This window comes from Gadus chalcogrammus, chromosome 12 (genome assembly GCF_026213295.1).
Source record: "Gadus chalcogrammus isolate NIFS_2021 chromosome 12, NIFS_Gcha_1.0, whole genome shotgun sequence".
NCBI lineage: Eukaryota > Metazoa > Chordata > Actinopteri > Gadiformes > Gadidae > Gadus > Gadus chalcogrammus.
In genome coordinates, this window is record NC_079423.1 from 33,148,951 (window position 1) to 33,165,326 (window position 16,376).

Sequence of the window (16,376 nt, forward strand, 5' to 3'; positions counted from 1 at the left end):
GCATGACTTCGCCTCTAGAGAAAGCCCAAATTGACCACAACTTCCCTTGACCGATTACACGGCTATGGGGCCAGGGAATAACTTTCCTTATTGGTTCTTTCTTTCATTGTTTCTGTCGTGTGTGCCTGCATGTGTTACAGATTAGCTCAGATGACAGATGAGTGTGATGATCGGAAGGACACATTCCTCCATTTATTCTGCTCATAGGCCTAGTAATAATTTCCTGCACTTGGGGGCACCCTTCTCATCAATGCTACCTTCATTCTTTCACTTAAATGTTAGGTCACTGATTTTCTTTAATTAGGCTATATTCTTACTAAAAATACAAAGAAACATCCTCAGATTGCATCATATACAACATATCGGTTTATTAATACATTTTTTTCAGGATCACAGCCATATTGTATAAAAACCTGTTAAGTAAAATAAAGTTAATGACATGATTTACTAGTGATCGTCTCAGTATTCCAAAAATATCTAAACTCAGTTGTTCCAATTAATTATTCTTCATTCTTTTTTTTATCTGAATGGACCACACAATTGAGTTGATTGCAAAATGCCATGAAAATGTAACAGTACCCAAGAAAAAGTGGACTTTTCTCCTTAACATGAGTTATTTTCCTGTTTGGAAAAGCACGTTGAAAATGACAGGAGGAGGAACTATAGCCGTTTGGATGACCAGAAGACTTGCTTGTTTTTTAACAGGAAGGTATTGTACAGACACAAATCATTTAGAACTACATCAATATTAAAAAAATATTGGAACTAGACATACACACTAAAACGGCAAAACCCTGTGCATCAACAGTGTTTTTTTCCTGACTTCACAAAAAGCCACAAAAATATAATGTTAAAATAATATTCTGAGCAGCAAACAGTAAATCGGTCTGTATTTATGGAAATAGTACATTTCAAAGCGATTGTAAACCGCTCAACTTTTTGTAACATTTATATATCCTTTTTGATCTTCTTTTAAATAACACTTATGCACAGTAAGGTGCAATAAATGAAGACCACTCTAATCATTAAAATGATTTGCATATTTCTTGTTATTATGGTAAAAAAGGAGAGAAGAAAAACTTAATGACATAGATAGTGGAGGGAGTCCAACTGATCTACTTCCTATTCGTAGAGGAATGTTTTCAGTAAATATCAGCCAGCTGCAGTTGAGTGTAATTCCTGTCCCAGTATCCACCAGAAAACAGCCAATCCTGGGAGTTGATGAAGGGATTCGGGCCTTGATGAAACCACCTGGCAACAGTGCAGAGATCGGGAACAATAAGAGATGCAATATACTGTATATATAGATTTTTTAATGATACATAATCTTTAATTCCAAGATAATTTTTTTTGATCACTACTTCAAGGTCAATGTAGTTGTTAATGGTTTACTGTTATTGTGGAAATGACTTTTTCGTCACAAGGCAAACTGTTCTTAAGGAGTCAGAGTTTTGAAGAGTCAATGTGAGTTAGAGTAGATTTAAATAAAATTAGAATTTATTCAGTTATGTTTATAAATGTATGCAGTTAATACCTTAGCCAAAGAAAGGGTTCTGATGCTGTCAGGATTTATGATCAAGCTGATGAGTGTGATCCTGTCATGTTAGTAAAACTACCATCTCATGTTAGTTAACATGCCAGTATAGTACAGCTAACATGACAGCTCTATAGGCGGTGAGCAACAGGTGTGGTGCAGAGCGGACAGAGAGCAGCTCTGACCTGGGGGCGAGGGCAGGGGTCCTGGACATCAAAGCCAGGATGGAACAAAAGATAAGAACAAAAGACACAAACGACCATTCAGGAGATCGTCAATAGAGGCCTGGATGGATGGATGGATGGATGGATGGATGGATGGATGGATGGATGGATGGATGGATGGATGGATGGATGGATGGATGGATGGATGGATGGATGGATGGATGGATGGATGGATGGATGGATGGATGGATGGATGGATGGATGGATGGATGGATGGATGGATGGATGGATGGATGGATGGATGGATGGATGGATGGATAGCAACATGTATCGGACCATGTATATTTTCTTATTACATGATGGATTAGGAAATGATCTTCAAATGTGGTAGGCTATAAATATGATAAAAGGTCATATAAATACGACTCATCTAGATGGAAAGATTTTAAATGACCCATTTATTTGAACAGTATGATGATGAATGAACACACTAAATCTAATTATACAATCTTGTAAATTGCCTAGGTGTCAAATAAAACCAGGCTTGGTTTCCACTCAGGCCTTGACATTAATTAAATGTCCAGCCTATACAGCTGTCACTACCCACCTGGTTTTCAGGTCTTCGTCAGGCTTGGAGTGGCTTTTGCGTGCAGCCCTCTGCTTCTCCTCTAGCCTATTCTTCTCCTCACTTGCAAGATCTACAAGACCAAAAGAAAAAAACATTGTATTAATATGAGTCTATGGTAAATAGTGACTTCATCTTCCTCAACTCCACATACAGGTATGTGCAGTGAAGCCTGGTTTTTAATATTAATATATTGTCTTTTGTTCTTCATCACCAATATTTCCGCTCTCCATAGCTCTGATGTCCGGCCTCAGTCGACAGTCAGTCTTTGGAAGGAGTTCTTTCATCTCCCCGGACATCTCGTTCAGCTGCATCGCAAAGGTAGTGAAGCTGTACATCTACACAAGGAGAGAGAATTAAATGGGAATGGCGTCAAAAAGAGGAAATGTGAGTTATGGACATGAATATTCACAAGAAGACAGCAAGGTTTCAACAGAAATCCTCTTCGGCTCATCAGTGATTCTCCCGGACTTCCGTCTCTCCTACCTCCACCGAGTTGGCCGGTCGTGGCGCGATCCTCCACAGAAGTTGGCTGCCAGAGATGACCTCCACGGTGTCTGTGGCAGGGAGGGAGTTCGCCGCAGGCTCTTTGCTGGAAGCCTGCTAATCGGGACAAAGTGGAGAGGTCAATACCGGAGGTCTTCATTATTACGAAACATCTGGCAATATTCAGTCCAGGTCTCCGATTTGAGGTGAGATGACATGAAAGATAACTCAATGGTTGTATAAAAAAACCCAGATTTATGTTTTGAACTGTTCAAATTGTTCCTTATGAATGTCAAGCTTTTGACTTTTGGAAGGAGATATACATCACACACATCCAATGTTTTCTGTAGGTGTCGGAGAGTTGGGTAATAGATAATACTTACATACTATAGTATATATGAGTGTATATTATATTCTATATTAATGTTATGTGTGGAGGAGCAGAGCAGATACTCCAAGACGTTTCGTTCACCAATATAAACACTGTTTGGATAACCCAACCCTAACCTAGCTAACCCTAACCCTAGCCCTAACAAGGATCATAGCTGTTTTATTTGGTGAAAGAAACACCTTCGGAGCAATTCAGTGTGTGGACTATGCACTTCCAAAGGCATCGATTGGTATCATGAAAACTATTCATAATTGACTGAATGTTGGGACAGACTGTGAACACTATGCACACTTTAATCGTATGATTATCAATAATATTGGAGTGAAGGATTAGGAAGCGTACCGCTTTGCTGTCCATCTTCACCGCTGCCCCCTTCCTCCGGTGAGCGTCGAAGGCCGCCGGCTCCACGGTGTACAGACACTCTGTCCACTTCCCATACAGAGCGCTCACCTTCCTCTTGCTGCTCCAAAACAATAAACACATTAAAACAATTCCATAAGGCCACGACGTGCTGGTAGAGGGTTAGGGTTAGGGTTAGGGGTTAGGGTTACCCTAACCCCTAACCCTAACCCTAACCCTTCCATAAGGCCACGACGTGCTGGTAGAGGGTTAGGGTTAGGGTTAGGGGTTAGGGTTACCCTAACCCTAACCCTAACCCTTCCATAAGGCCACGACGTGCTGGTAGAGGACCGCACTTCACATTCTGCTGACCATTCAGGTCAGTGTTAAGAAAAGCCTATAGCCGCATAATGGGTCAGCCTACGAGTAGAAAGACACTGACATTTAAATATCGCACATTATTTCACAGACGATTGACATTTGAGCCCAGAAAAAGCACACACCTTTTGTCCAGAATGTACCCTTCCACCTTGTGCAGCTCTCTGCCAAAAAGGCCGCACGGTTTGAAGATCAGGCAGCATTTCTCACCAGTTCTATTTAAAATCAGGAAACCATTTCAATCATTCACTCTCATTATGCTTTGCCATGCAAAACATTCCTGTTCAGCCTTTTCTTGCTCCTGAGTCACTTCCTCAATGTAGGCGACTGTCACTAGTCTTATTCTGGAACAAGCTTGAACCATTTCCCTACACAACAGATAGAAGCCAGAGGTCTCTCTTAAACCAGTTTAGTTCTGCATATATTCCGGAAATGGACAAGTTGTACTTGACGTTTGTCTTCTTACTTGTGGTTAATCACCTCCATGTTCCCATACTGCTCGATCCACAGCTGGCCTACGATGATGTTGTGAACGCAGCAGGTGGGGTTAGTCCAGGTGTAGGCCTCGTTGTACCTGAACAACCAGGACCAAGGGACAGCACACATGTATCCATAGAGATAGGGGCCAGGCCGCAACCCCCCCTAACCCTGGTCCCCAGAATAATTCATATGTAACACAGGATAAATACACACGTACGTGTTGTGTTGGTGTGGGCCCCGTTTGTTCTTACACACATGTTGTTATGGTCTGTGTTTTTTCTTTGCATACGTGGGGGTGCGGTATCTGTGTCGGCAGAGTTGGGGTGGGTCTGCGGCTAGGGTTAGGGTTAGGGTTATGCCCAGCACTCCTCAGCTCAGTAGTGAAGGCGCGGTATAGCCCAGCTCAGTTACTTATGGTAGGGCGGGGCTTAAGCAAGATGGCGTTAGCCACTGCAGCTACGTAAGCATCGTGACCTCATAGCAGCCAGACCGTGTAGCCTGCTAATGAATCCAAGGAAAAAGAAGAACGCGACACAATGAACTAAGAGCAACAATGTAGGACATCCAAGAAGGACGGCAAACTTTTGCGTTACATTTTCTTCTGTGTTTGTTTGTACTGCGAGACGAGTACGGCTCAGTACGGCTCAGTCCGGACCCTGCCCACGTTTGGCGGTTGAATCGCGAAACGTGCCACACCTCTGCATACTGAACCGACCCGCACCCGCTGGTGGAAACGCGCCATTAAGGTCTGCAGCTGCTGCTCTTACTTGGGCAGCTCCAGGGTGATGATGCCTTTGGGCTCCGCCTCCACACTTTTACCCCAGAACTTGAGCTTGGGGTAGATGGAGCCGTGGAACACAAAGTCCTTCTGCAGGCCCTCAGCGTGGAAGGCGCTGACCGGGGGGTGATGGCTGACCTGCTCTGAGATCAGCCTGAAGCCCAGGTCCTCTCTGGCACAACACAAGGTGATTAGTGTTAGGGTTGTGGTGCAACATGACCCTAAGGGGTTATGGTTAGGGTTACCCTAACCCTAACCATAACCCCTTAGGGTCGTGCACTACAATGAGCATGTTGAGCTATGCGTTGGCCAGCTATCTTCCCACGTCTGTGTGTGTGAATGTGTTACACATGTATTGTAATATAGTTGTGGTAAATAGGGGTTGTATTTTAGTAGTTGTTTACCTCACCAGTTCGTAGGTCTCTCCCAGTAGTGGGTTGAAGGGTTTACCAGTACGCTCCCACTGAGAGGCCACGGCCGAGACAGCAAACGCAGCCACGCACTACCAAGGTCAGATCACACACTACCAAGGTCAGATCACACACTACCAAGGTCAGATCACACACTACCAAGGTCAGATCACACACTACCAAGGTCAGATCACACACTACCAAGGTCAGATCACACACATGCCAAGGTCAGATCACACACTACCAAGGTCAGATCACACACTACCAAGGTCAGATCACGCACCGCCAAGGTCAGATCACACACAAGCCAAGGTCAGATCAAGGTAAACATTGCCCTGTTTCCGTCACACCGGGGGCGTGCAGAGCTCCGCGGGGGTTCATACCTTCATCCGCTCGATGGAGTCTCTGGCCGCGTTGGCTCGGTGGAGGAGGTAGGTGTGCTCCATGTACTCGGTCAGCCGCTGCAGGAAGCTGAGAGGCTCGTTGAAGATCACAGGCATCGTAATCTTAGAGAGTTCCTGAGAGGAGATATGAGAACATGAGGGAGAACGACAGGTTCCACGTGGTAACATAGAATCTGACCAAGTGCCAATCTACTATGCTCCCCCCTGAAGGTCATAGCTAGCTTGGCTGGAGTAATAAACATATCATCATCAGTGGGAAGATAACACTCTCTGCTCCACATGTTAAACAGTACACGGACTGTGTCTAACCCTAACCCTGAGGTAGTACTTTACCAGTCGACTGACTGCACTCTAATGTATTGAGGTAATGCTTCTAATCCACACACTGTCAAAAGAAATGCATCCTTTACATTATCGGAAATGAAGGATTGATGACTAGTTTGACCTCTTAAATGGTTCAAACTGAAGGCATGGAACAGCAACAAACAATGCCTATTATTCAGCACGAGCTGAAAGGAACATGACACTTGTCATGTTTTCAGTGGCCGGTTAGGGACCATGAAGGTCACTCCCAAACTAAATCACACCGCAGAGTAACAAACAAAGACAGGCATAGTGTTGAGTGCATTGCACGTTTATTCATTCTATGAATTGTTATTTTAAAACACTTTTGTTCTGCAATTGCAGCCACACATACAAAAGGCTTGCTCTGTGTGTGCGTGCGTGTGTGCTTGCACCAGGGTTAAACAGTGTCAGATACCAATCAATGTGTTTCTATCCATTTATCCTTTTTAAGAATCATGTTGGGCCTGGTACATTGGAACTTTGAACACACAGTGAAATCCATTGCATTTGTTAACCATATGTCAATGCATAAATGGATCAAGCAAAGAATGCAAATGAAAATAACCCGAATAAATTCCAGTTTTCACAAATCAGAGAAAGTGTAAATTGAGCCCCGGCCAGGTGGTAAGCTTTAAAGAGAGGTTCATGACAGACGTGCTGTGCAGCCGTCTCTCACCATTCCGATGCATTTCCTCAAGATGCTCCAGATGCTGAAGTCATTCCTTGAGAACATTGGTGCAGGGAGATGGGTCCTAGGACACAAACACACACGTTGTAAGGGAAAGAACAAAAATAACTCCTGGGGAAAAATGCCGCCGAAAAAGGCTGCCCCAAACAAGCGACCAAACCTGACACGAGTACCGAAGGTGCTCGCACACACTCCCATTGAACCCCTCTCCTTCCCGATTTCAACTGGTGGAGTCTGATAAGCTGTACTCCAAAGACCAGTTCAGGTATTCACACTGTTGCACCACTTTGACCTCCTGAAAGTTTAACAGGTCCAGTTTTAGGCCTTTCGATTCAGCTTCCCCTAATGACTCCACCTGACCTGCCCTCCTTTTCAATTATTCATCGCCTGATTTGGAAGAAGTGAAAAAAGCCATCAGCACACAGCTAGAGTTAGACAACAGCCAGTGGGTGGGCAGGGGTGGGGGGCACTCTGGGAGAGGAAGGCCAAAGGAGACTGCCAACAAACAACAAGTCCCTGACAAACAATTCTGTAATAAATATCTATATCAATAGATTTATATCTATACATCTTTAGATCTATATATAAGGCCAATGTCTGCTTTCTTCGGGATATGGGAGCTTCTTGACTAAAGACTGCAAAACACAAACCTATGCTGCGTGTGGCCGTTGGTTTGGGGCTCCGTGTTGCCATGGCGATCCTCCTGCAACATGGTGATTGGGGTACTGTGGCTGCTGCTCATTAGGACCGAGCGCTCCTCTTCCTCGTCTTCCTCCCGGGAACGGCTGGCCAGCGTCTCTGAACCACTCAGGGAGAGCTCAGAGTCCGACTCTGGGCACATGAGAGCAGGATCAAACAGCCGTAGTCATGGCAACGGTTACCCCCAGATGGGAATACTGACATAGCACCTGTTTTTAGTTTGTATTTTTTTTATTTCCAGAAATACATCAATTTTATCTCGAGCAAATATCATATCTCTATTACCAACAAGCAATCCAAAATACGGAGAGATGAAGCAGACTTTTAATAATATCAATAAATAGAAGTGTACGTTTAAGTGTCCAGAGCAGGATTCTATGAAGACAAATAAATAAATTGATACTTGACATTTCAAACACAACTGTGACCATCTTAGCACGGCGTGCAGAGTAGTTCAAGCAACAGGACCAGTATTCTGCGTACATGGACCTACCAGACACGGCGTCGTAGAACTCCTCCTCGCTCAGAGCGCTGCCCGGCGGAGTGCCCGTGGCCACCGACTGCTCCAGCTCATGGTGCTCCGTGGCCAGAGTCTGCAGAGCCTCCGAGAGGATCTGGTTCTTTTCACACTCCTGCTCCAATTTCAGACTGCGCACCTGAACCCATAGCCACACACCAACATACACACACACACACACACACACACACACACGTGCACATGCATGGGTGCACGCAAACATGCATGCATGCCCAGGTGGCGGCATAAACACAAACAAACACACACACACACACACACACAACACACAAACACACACACACACACACACAAACACTATAACACTTGGTGAAGAGGAACTCATTTCAAAGTACAAATATCTAGTAAGGTTACCATTGTGAGTGACCAAGTGTAAACATTACGATTTCCCTACTACACTGTTGTAAAGGCCCAGTCCCAGCTGTGTAGTGGGGGCCCTACTACACTGTTGTAAAGGCCCAGTCCCAGCTGTGTAGTGGGGGCCCTACTACACTGTTGTAAAGGCCCAGTCCCAGCTTTGTAGTGGGGGCCCTACTACACTGTTGTAAAGGCCCAGTCCCAGCTGTGTAGTGGGGGCCCTACTACACTGTTGTAAAGGCCCAGTCCCAGCTGTGTAGTGGGGGCCCTACTACACTGTTGTAAAGGCCCAGTCCCAGCTGTGTAGTGGGGGCCCTACTACACTGTTGTAAAGGCCCAGTCCCAGCTATGTAGTGGGGGCCCTACTACACTGTTGCAGTGTTGCCAAAGTTACTTTGAAAAAGTAATCGGATTACTGATTACTCCTTTAAAAAGTGAGCGAGTGTGGTCACTGGTAAGGAGCTGCCGTTCCGGTCCACAGTAACATCTACAGGTAGAATAAGGACCATGGGGGTTTGAACCCACAGCCTTTTGGCTGCTAGTTAAAGATGATATCCCTATCCTTAGATCCTCACTCTGGGATAGATAACAGAATGGTTTTCACTGCCTCGAAACATTCAGGAGGAGAGTGAACAGTGGGATGGGAGGGAAACCTTATTAATAAAAGCTCCCCGAATGATGATGAAAAACATGTTTAGGGATAAAACCAAACGACAAGCTGAAAGCATTTCTCATGGCACTTCGAGTGCTCCTACATTAACATATCTTACGAGGTCTTCATTTACATTTCCCCTCTTTCAACCAAGGCCAAGGAACAACCTCATCTCCAGCTGACATTGTGACACACACATTCTGTTGGAATGCAAATAGACCCCAAAAGGAGAATAATTCAACATGTGTACCACATCCCAGATCCCACCAGCGAGGTTCCTTTCCTTAGAGCTGTCTGGGAATTAGCTTCAGGCCCAGAGTGGTGGCAGCCCCTCAGCACTACATTAACACTTGTTTTCTGCTCACATTCGCTGACGAAGGAAAAGGCTAATTTAGGGACACACCTACCCCGTCCTGCCTAGAGAAGGGTTAGGGCTAGGGTTGGGCTATGGTTAGGGCTAGGGTTAGGGCTAGGTCTATGTTTAGGGATAGGGTTAGGCTAGAGTTAGGGACACGGACACACCTACCCCATCCTGCCTGGAGAAGGGTTAGTGCTAGGGTTAGGGCTAGGGTTAGGGACACACCTACCCCGTCCTGCCTGGAGAAGGGTTAGTGCTAGGGTTAGGGCTAGGGTTAGGGACACCCCTACCCCATCCTGCCTGGAGAAGGGTTAGTGCTAGGGTTAGGGCTAGGGTTAGGGACACCCCTACCCCATCCTGCCTGGAGAAGGGTTAGTGCTAGGGTTAGGGCTAGGGTTAGGGACACACCTACCCCATCCTGCCTGGAGAAGGGTTAGTGCTAGGGTTAGGGCTAGGGTTAGGGACACACCTACCCCGTCCTGCCTGGAGAAGAGGCCCAGACACAGGTTCAGATGGGAACACGTCTCACTTGACAGCTGACACACGTCCTGCATCTTCTCTATCAGAGACGGAGGAAACTCTAAAAAATGTAAATAAAAACACAATGCATAAGGCCACAGCAGATCGTGGTAATAAAATATATCATTATAAAATCTGGGATTTTAATCACACATTGGCCTGTATAGAGATATGCAATTTGAATATGTTGAAATTGTTTATTCTTCCTTTATTTAGCAAGACTTTGGCATTGGAATATCCTAAGTATTGTAAATGTGTATTTTGTAATATTACACTCACAGCCAAGGCATTGGGATTCAAGCATACAAATTCTGCAATTGTTTGGAGATGTCAGTGAAGCCAGCTCTCGATTAACTGGTATTGTGAAATCATTTAGTGGGAGGAAGGGGACAATTTCACAAGAGCGTTTACTTTCTGTGAGTCCGTCATTCTTGGCCATGGAAATAAACATAGACAGCTCCTTCTCAAGTCTTTGCTGACTGCTCTCAGCTGACTGGAAGAGAAACAGAGAGGAAAGAACCACCATTATAAGAGTCAGCTGGAGGAGATCTTGCTCTGTGTGTGTGTGTGTGTGTGTGTGTGTGTGTGTGTGTGTGTGTGTGTGTGTGTGTGTGTGTGTGTGTGTGTGTGTGTGTGTGTGTGTGTGTGTGTGTGTTGAAAACACTATTCTATTATGTTGAGGCATAAATAATGGATGTGTTGTTGTTGTTTGCCACCTGAAGAGACTCCTTCAGCTCCAGAGCGGATATCAGCTCCTCCTCGTTCTCCTCCTCCTCCCCGCTCTGCTCCTGGCTGCAGTAGTGAGTACTGTAGGCCGCGTGCTCCTCCAGGGCCTCCAGCCACGCCTGCACAGCACAACCACACTGTTATCACCTGACACCTCCTATCACCTGACACCTCCTATCACCTCCTATCACATGACACCTCCTATCACCTCCTATCACCTGACAACTCCTATAACCTGACACCTCCCATCACCTCCTATCACCTGACACCTCCTATCACCTGACACCTCCTATCATCTCCTATCACATGACACCTCCTATAACCTCCTATCACCTGACACCTCCTATCACATGACACCTCCTATCACCTCCTATCACATGACACATCCTATCACCTGACACCTCCTATCAACTCCTATCACATGACACCTCCTATCACCTCCTACCACCTGACACCTCCTATCACCTGACACCTCCTATCACAAGACACCTCCTATCACCTGACACCTCCTATCACCTCCTATCACAAGACACCTCCTATCACCTGACACCTCCTATCACCTCCTACCACCTGACACCTCCTATCACCTCCTACCACCTGACACCTCCTATCACCTGACAACTGCTATCCCCTGACACCTCCTATCACCTCCTATCACCTCCTATCACCTGGCACCTGCTATCACCTGACACCTCCTATCACCTGACACCTCCTGTCACCTCCTATCACCTCCTATCACCTCCTATCACCTCCTATCACCTCCTACCACCTGACACCTCCTATCACCTCCTACCACCTGACACCTCCTATCACCTGACAACTGCTATCCCCTGACACCTCCTATCACCTCCTATCACATGACACCTCCTATCACCCGACACCTCCTACCACCTGACACCTCCTATCACCTGACACCTCAAATCACCTCCTATCACCTCCTATCACCTGGCACCTGCTATCACCTGACACCTCCTATCACCTGACACCTCCTGTCACCTCCTATCACCTGACACCTCCTATCACCTGACACCTCGTACCACCTCCTATCACCTGACACCTCCGATCACCTGACACCTCCTATCACCTGACACCTCCTATCACCTGACACCTCCTATCACCCGACACCTCCTATCACCCGACACCTCCTATCACCTGACACCTCCTATCACTTGACACCTCCTATCACCTCCTATCACATGACACCTCCTATCACCTGACACATCCTATCACATGACATCTATCACCTGACACCTCCTATCACCTCCTATCACATGACACATCCTGTCACCTGACACCTCCTATCACCTCCTATCACCTGACACCTCCTATCACATGACACCTCCTATCACCTGACACATCCTATCACATGACATCTATCACCTGACACCTCCTATCACCTCCTATCACATGACACATCCTGTCACCTGACACCTCCTATCACCTCCTATCACCTGACACCTCCTATCACATGACACCTCCTATCACCTGACACATCCTATCACATGACATCTATCACCTGACACCTCCTATCACCTCCTATCACATGACACATCCTGTCACCTGACACCTCCTATCACCTCCTATCACCTGACACCTCCTATCACATGACACCTCCTATCACCTCCTACCACCTGACACCTCTTATCACATGACACCTCCTATCACCTCCTATCACCTGACACCTCCTACCACCTGACACCTACTATCACCTCGTACCACCTCCTATCACCTGACACCTCCAATCACCTGACACATCCTATCACCTGAAGCCTCATATCATCTATCACATGGACCACACCATGAGGTCGCGTTTATGGAAATGTTTGGTGTTGGGGTTAGGGTTAGGGTTAGGTGAATGTTTGGTGTTGGGGACATGACAAGTTGCCAGGGAAGAAGCATGGGGAGAAGAAACTGCTTGCTTACTTTTCTTGTTCCCTCTGGATCCGTTTTTGGGGAAACCTTAAAGTGGTGCACGCTATCATCAAAGCACTTCACCGTAAAGAAGCAGTTATCTCGCGCTCGGATCTGAACAGAAGACGGAAAATTAAGAGCGATAACACTAAGGACAAAGATACATCCATGACCCTTTAAATGACCTAGTGTGAATAAACACACCAGCTTAATACTGCCAACACATCCTCATGCAGTAGGGTAGCGGGCCCTACTCAGAATACCAAAAGGAGTCTGGCCTCACCAAACAATGAGCCTGAGTTAGAGATTTGCAGCCCTGTCTCCGGCTATTGGCTGCCGCATCCGACCTTGAATTACAGAGAAAAATACAAAACAGATCAGGCACATGAATAGATAACCGATAAAGAAAGAAAAAATTCCCCAAGTCGGGTCATGATGGTAATGGAAGGATCCCCATGGTACAGTGTGATGTCTTGGACTTTAGATTGAGCTATAAAGATTTAACATGGATTTAAATTAATATCTTAGTGAGGCTTCTTAATTGAAGCTTCACAATGTATACAAGCGGCTGAAGACATTATTGATCAGGGGCCTTCCTCAAGGACCACCTAGGTTAGGTTGTGGACATGACCCCCAAACCTAGCTGAAACGCTGAGGAGGTTAAGGATGCTTGGATAACCTTATCAGACACAGATGTGACGTACTGTTTGGAGTACCAGGAGAGAACCCCGTCCTGTAGGAGCACCCAGTAGGAACGCCAGCCAAAGAACCGGGAGCTCTGTAGGACAAAACGGAAGAGTCCAGTCACAAATCTCGGTCTGGAGCATCTGAACTGTTGCACTTCTTGTGCAATTACACCCATTAACTGAATATCATGTATTTTATTGATTCAAGTGGTACTGTTATGTAGGTAGCACAGCAGAAGTACTGGACAGTAATACAAATTAAAAAGAGATATAAATGGAGAATAGTGTTGAAATTCAAATAATATATACTGAGTTCAGCAGGAATGCATAATTCTAGATTATTGACATTATTGATGGTGTGTCAGAAGAGACAAAGGGTCTAATGTGTAAGTGCATGAAGAATTTCTACCTTCCAAAGCAGGCCCTCAAACATCTTGACATGACGGGTCATGCCCTAACAAAAGGAATGGAAAAAATGTTGGAAAGTGTCAATATTCTGGAGCAAAAGCCCATGTGGCTTTGGAAGAAACCATGACACCCACCGGGTGGACGTTTCCCTCCAAGACTTGCTTCATTACTGCATCATTGGCAAGGGCGAATGCAGACTGACCTGTCACACAACACAAACTAAAATTAAGTAACAGGTCAAAATAAAATGAACAAGGAAAATAGCTGAGCAGTAAAATAGTTAAATATATATACGTATGAATGTGTGTGTGTTCATAAATGATACATAAGTTATACATAATCATATTACCATAGCAATTTTCTACAACTGCAGCACAAAAAAACAATAGAAAAAAACCATATCCCCAAAAAAGGGGGAAAATAATTAAGTATCTGTTGGAGGGTAAAACCTTTTACTTTTTGTACTCTCGCTCACCAAACGCTTCCAGGTACATTATAACCCTGGTGCTGATCGGAATATTTCAGCAGGCTCTAAAGTGAAAGCCTGGCTACTCTGTGAAGGTATGACTACAAATAAAGAGTTTTGTGTACACTAGCTCTTGCACTTTCCTGGCACAGTAGGTTCATAAGAAATCCCATTTATTTACCGTTTTTGTTCTTGATGTTGGGGCTGGCCCCAGTCTTCAGCAGCCTCAGGGCACACTGCCTCTGGCCACGATAGGAAGCGCAGTGGAGAGGAGTGTTCCCCAAGAGATCCACACAGTGAATGTCTACTGGCTTCTTCCTGTTGAGCTGGAATCAGCAGCCATGAGATGAAGGCACATCTTACCTGTGGTCTTCCTTTTGCTCTGTGATCTTCTTTGAATATTTCTGGATTTAACTTTAGGTTTAGAATAATTATTCCAAAGCTCGTACTATAAAATGAGAGTAACTGAAACAACCACCATGGATTGAAGACGTGTCCAGGACTAATAGCAATACCATCAGGTTAATTAACAGCCACATTCCAGAATTGTATAAGTAATGACAAGCCCCCGAATTGTAACCACATCTTCTCGAAACATTAAAAGGTATCAAATTAGGGCAAATCCTAAAATATTTTACCTACAGCCCCCGTTTAGTAAAAGTTCATCAAACAATTGATGAATCATGTCTTCTATCAAGTGTCCATTTATTGACAGCTTTGTGTTCCGACTAATTTCAATAATAACATTATATCAGTGTTTTTTTTATAATTATATGATGTTTTGTGAAGTTAATCAGGGGCAAAGGGTTCCAAAAGAAGACTAACCAGGAGATTTAAGGAGGGGAGATCTCCTTCTCTGGAAGCGTCCAGAAGCTGCTCTTCAAGCTTCCTCTCCTCTGTTCTTTCAGCGGCTAATGTTAGGTACAGAAACCAGTTTATTAATGACATACCAGATTTATAAACCGAAACCTTTATTGTATAAATATGTCCCACCAGATTGCTTTAGACGTGTATATCAGAACACAAGCAGCGGCAAACGGAACCACAAAAGACAAAGACATCATTAAACAATTGGAACTTGTTTTATTCTTCTTTTCCAGATTTATTTGGGTAAAAAACGAACCAGAACTAAATATACAAGCTGTTGGGGCTTTACATGTGGGCGAGCAGAAACACAAATATTCAGCTAGTTAGTGCCGTGATTTTCACACATTAGTTCACTCCTTTCTTTGTCGCTGCAGTAGAATAAGAAGTAGTGATACTGATTCGATTTGTACGTAAAATAAGAAACTACGCCCACTTTCTGTCATTCTTTGCTGAACAGCCAATGAAAAAGAGCAGTGCGAGACCCTTTCTGATGGAATCAGCTGCTCAAAGCGCCACTCACCTTCCAGCATGCTTCTGATCTCGGCGTTATCGCTGACGTCTTTGGGAATCTGCGCGGTCCCGTTGATGACAGTCGCACAAGCATCAAACCGGAGCAGGAGCATCACGAGCTCCTGGGGATCGGAACGTCGAGCAGGAAGATGATGACAAACTAAAATCATATCAATAGATCTTAATAGATCAGATAGATTAATAGATCAATAGATTTGATAGATTAATAGATCAATAGATTAGATAAATTAATAGATCTTAAATTGGATAATTTGTGACTGTGTAACATATTGTCCTGTGACACCTTCAGACTGTAACTGGCCATACAAAAGGTACCTTTCTTCCTGTGAAGGCAGCTTTGTGTAACGGTGTGTCCCCCATAGTATTGGGTATGTTGGCGTCAGCTCCTGACTGAAGTGAGTAAGTGTTAATAACTTGAAGAAGGCATCTGAAGATGGCCATGCATTTCACCTTCACTTATTCAAGATTTACGCACACTATAGAAATTATGAATTATTGTTTGTGTTTACCACTACAGGCAATACCTTCAGCAGTTCCTCCGCTACGCCTTTATGTCCAAAGTAGCAGGCCAGGTGGAGAGGAGTCCATCCCAGATTCGATTTGTTTTTTCCTGAAACACAAGGATGTCACTGAACAGCT

General features: G+C 44.9%; 1 protein-coding gene across 5 annotated transcripts in view; it reads right to left on the reverse strand.

Annotated features, from left to right (window-relative positions):
* osbpl1a (oxysterol binding protein-like 1A) overlaps positions 1–16,376 on the reverse strand; it is an 18,438-nt gene continuing 2,062 nt past the window's right edge. Inside the window, exons 3-29 of one of the 5 annotated variants that reach the window (XM_056603193.1) lie at positions 16,262–16,347; positions 16,053–16,127; positions 15,727–15,838; positions 15,165–15,250; positions 14,521–14,665; positions 14,008–14,075; positions 13,875–13,919; positions 13,484–13,557; positions 13,063–13,126; positions 12,792–12,893; positions 10,859–10,987; positions 10,554–10,635; positions 10,097–10,203; positions 8,215–8,377; positions 7,673–7,853; positions 7,011–7,086; positions 5,969–6,103; positions 5,580–5,677; positions 5,165–5,347; positions 4,384–4,491; positions 4,043–4,132; positions 3,543–3,660; positions 2,810–2,923; positions 2,538–2,661; positions 2,306–2,396; positions 1,720–1,740; positions 4–1,251 (exon numbers count right to left, since the gene is read on the reverse strand). In XM_056603193.1, the coding sequence (XP_056459168.1) occupies positions 1,143–1,251; positions 1,720–1,740; positions 2,306–2,396; positions 2,538–2,661; positions 2,810–2,923; positions 3,543–3,660; positions 4,043–4,132; positions 4,384–4,491; positions 5,165–5,347; positions 5,580–5,677; positions 5,969–6,103; positions 7,011–7,086; positions 7,673–7,853; positions 8,215–8,377; positions 10,097–10,203; positions 10,554–10,635; positions 10,859–10,987; positions 12,792–12,893; positions 13,063–13,126; positions 13,484–13,557; positions 13,875–13,919; positions 14,008–14,075; positions 14,521–14,665; positions 15,165–15,250; positions 15,727–15,838; positions 16,053–16,127; positions 16,262–16,347 (2,786 nt within the window). In that variant the 3' untranslated portion in view covers positions 4–1,142. Of the gene's footprint in view, positions 1,252–1,719; positions 1,741–2,305; positions 2,397–2,537; positions 2,662–2,809; positions 2,927–3,542; positions 3,661–4,042; positions 4,133–4,383; positions 4,492–5,164; positions 5,348–5,579; positions 5,678–5,968; positions 6,104–7,010; positions 7,087–7,672; positions 7,854–8,214; positions 8,378–10,096; positions 10,204–10,553; positions 10,636–10,858; positions 10,988–12,791; positions 12,894–13,062; positions 13,127–13,483; positions 13,558–13,874; positions 13,920–14,007; positions 14,076–14,520; positions 14,666–15,164; positions 15,251–15,726; positions 15,877–16,052; positions 16,128–16,261; positions 16,348–16,376 lie in introns of those variants that run through there. The other 4 variants (XM_056603192.1, XM_056603196.1, XM_056603195.1 and 1 more) reach the window with 4 other exon arrangements.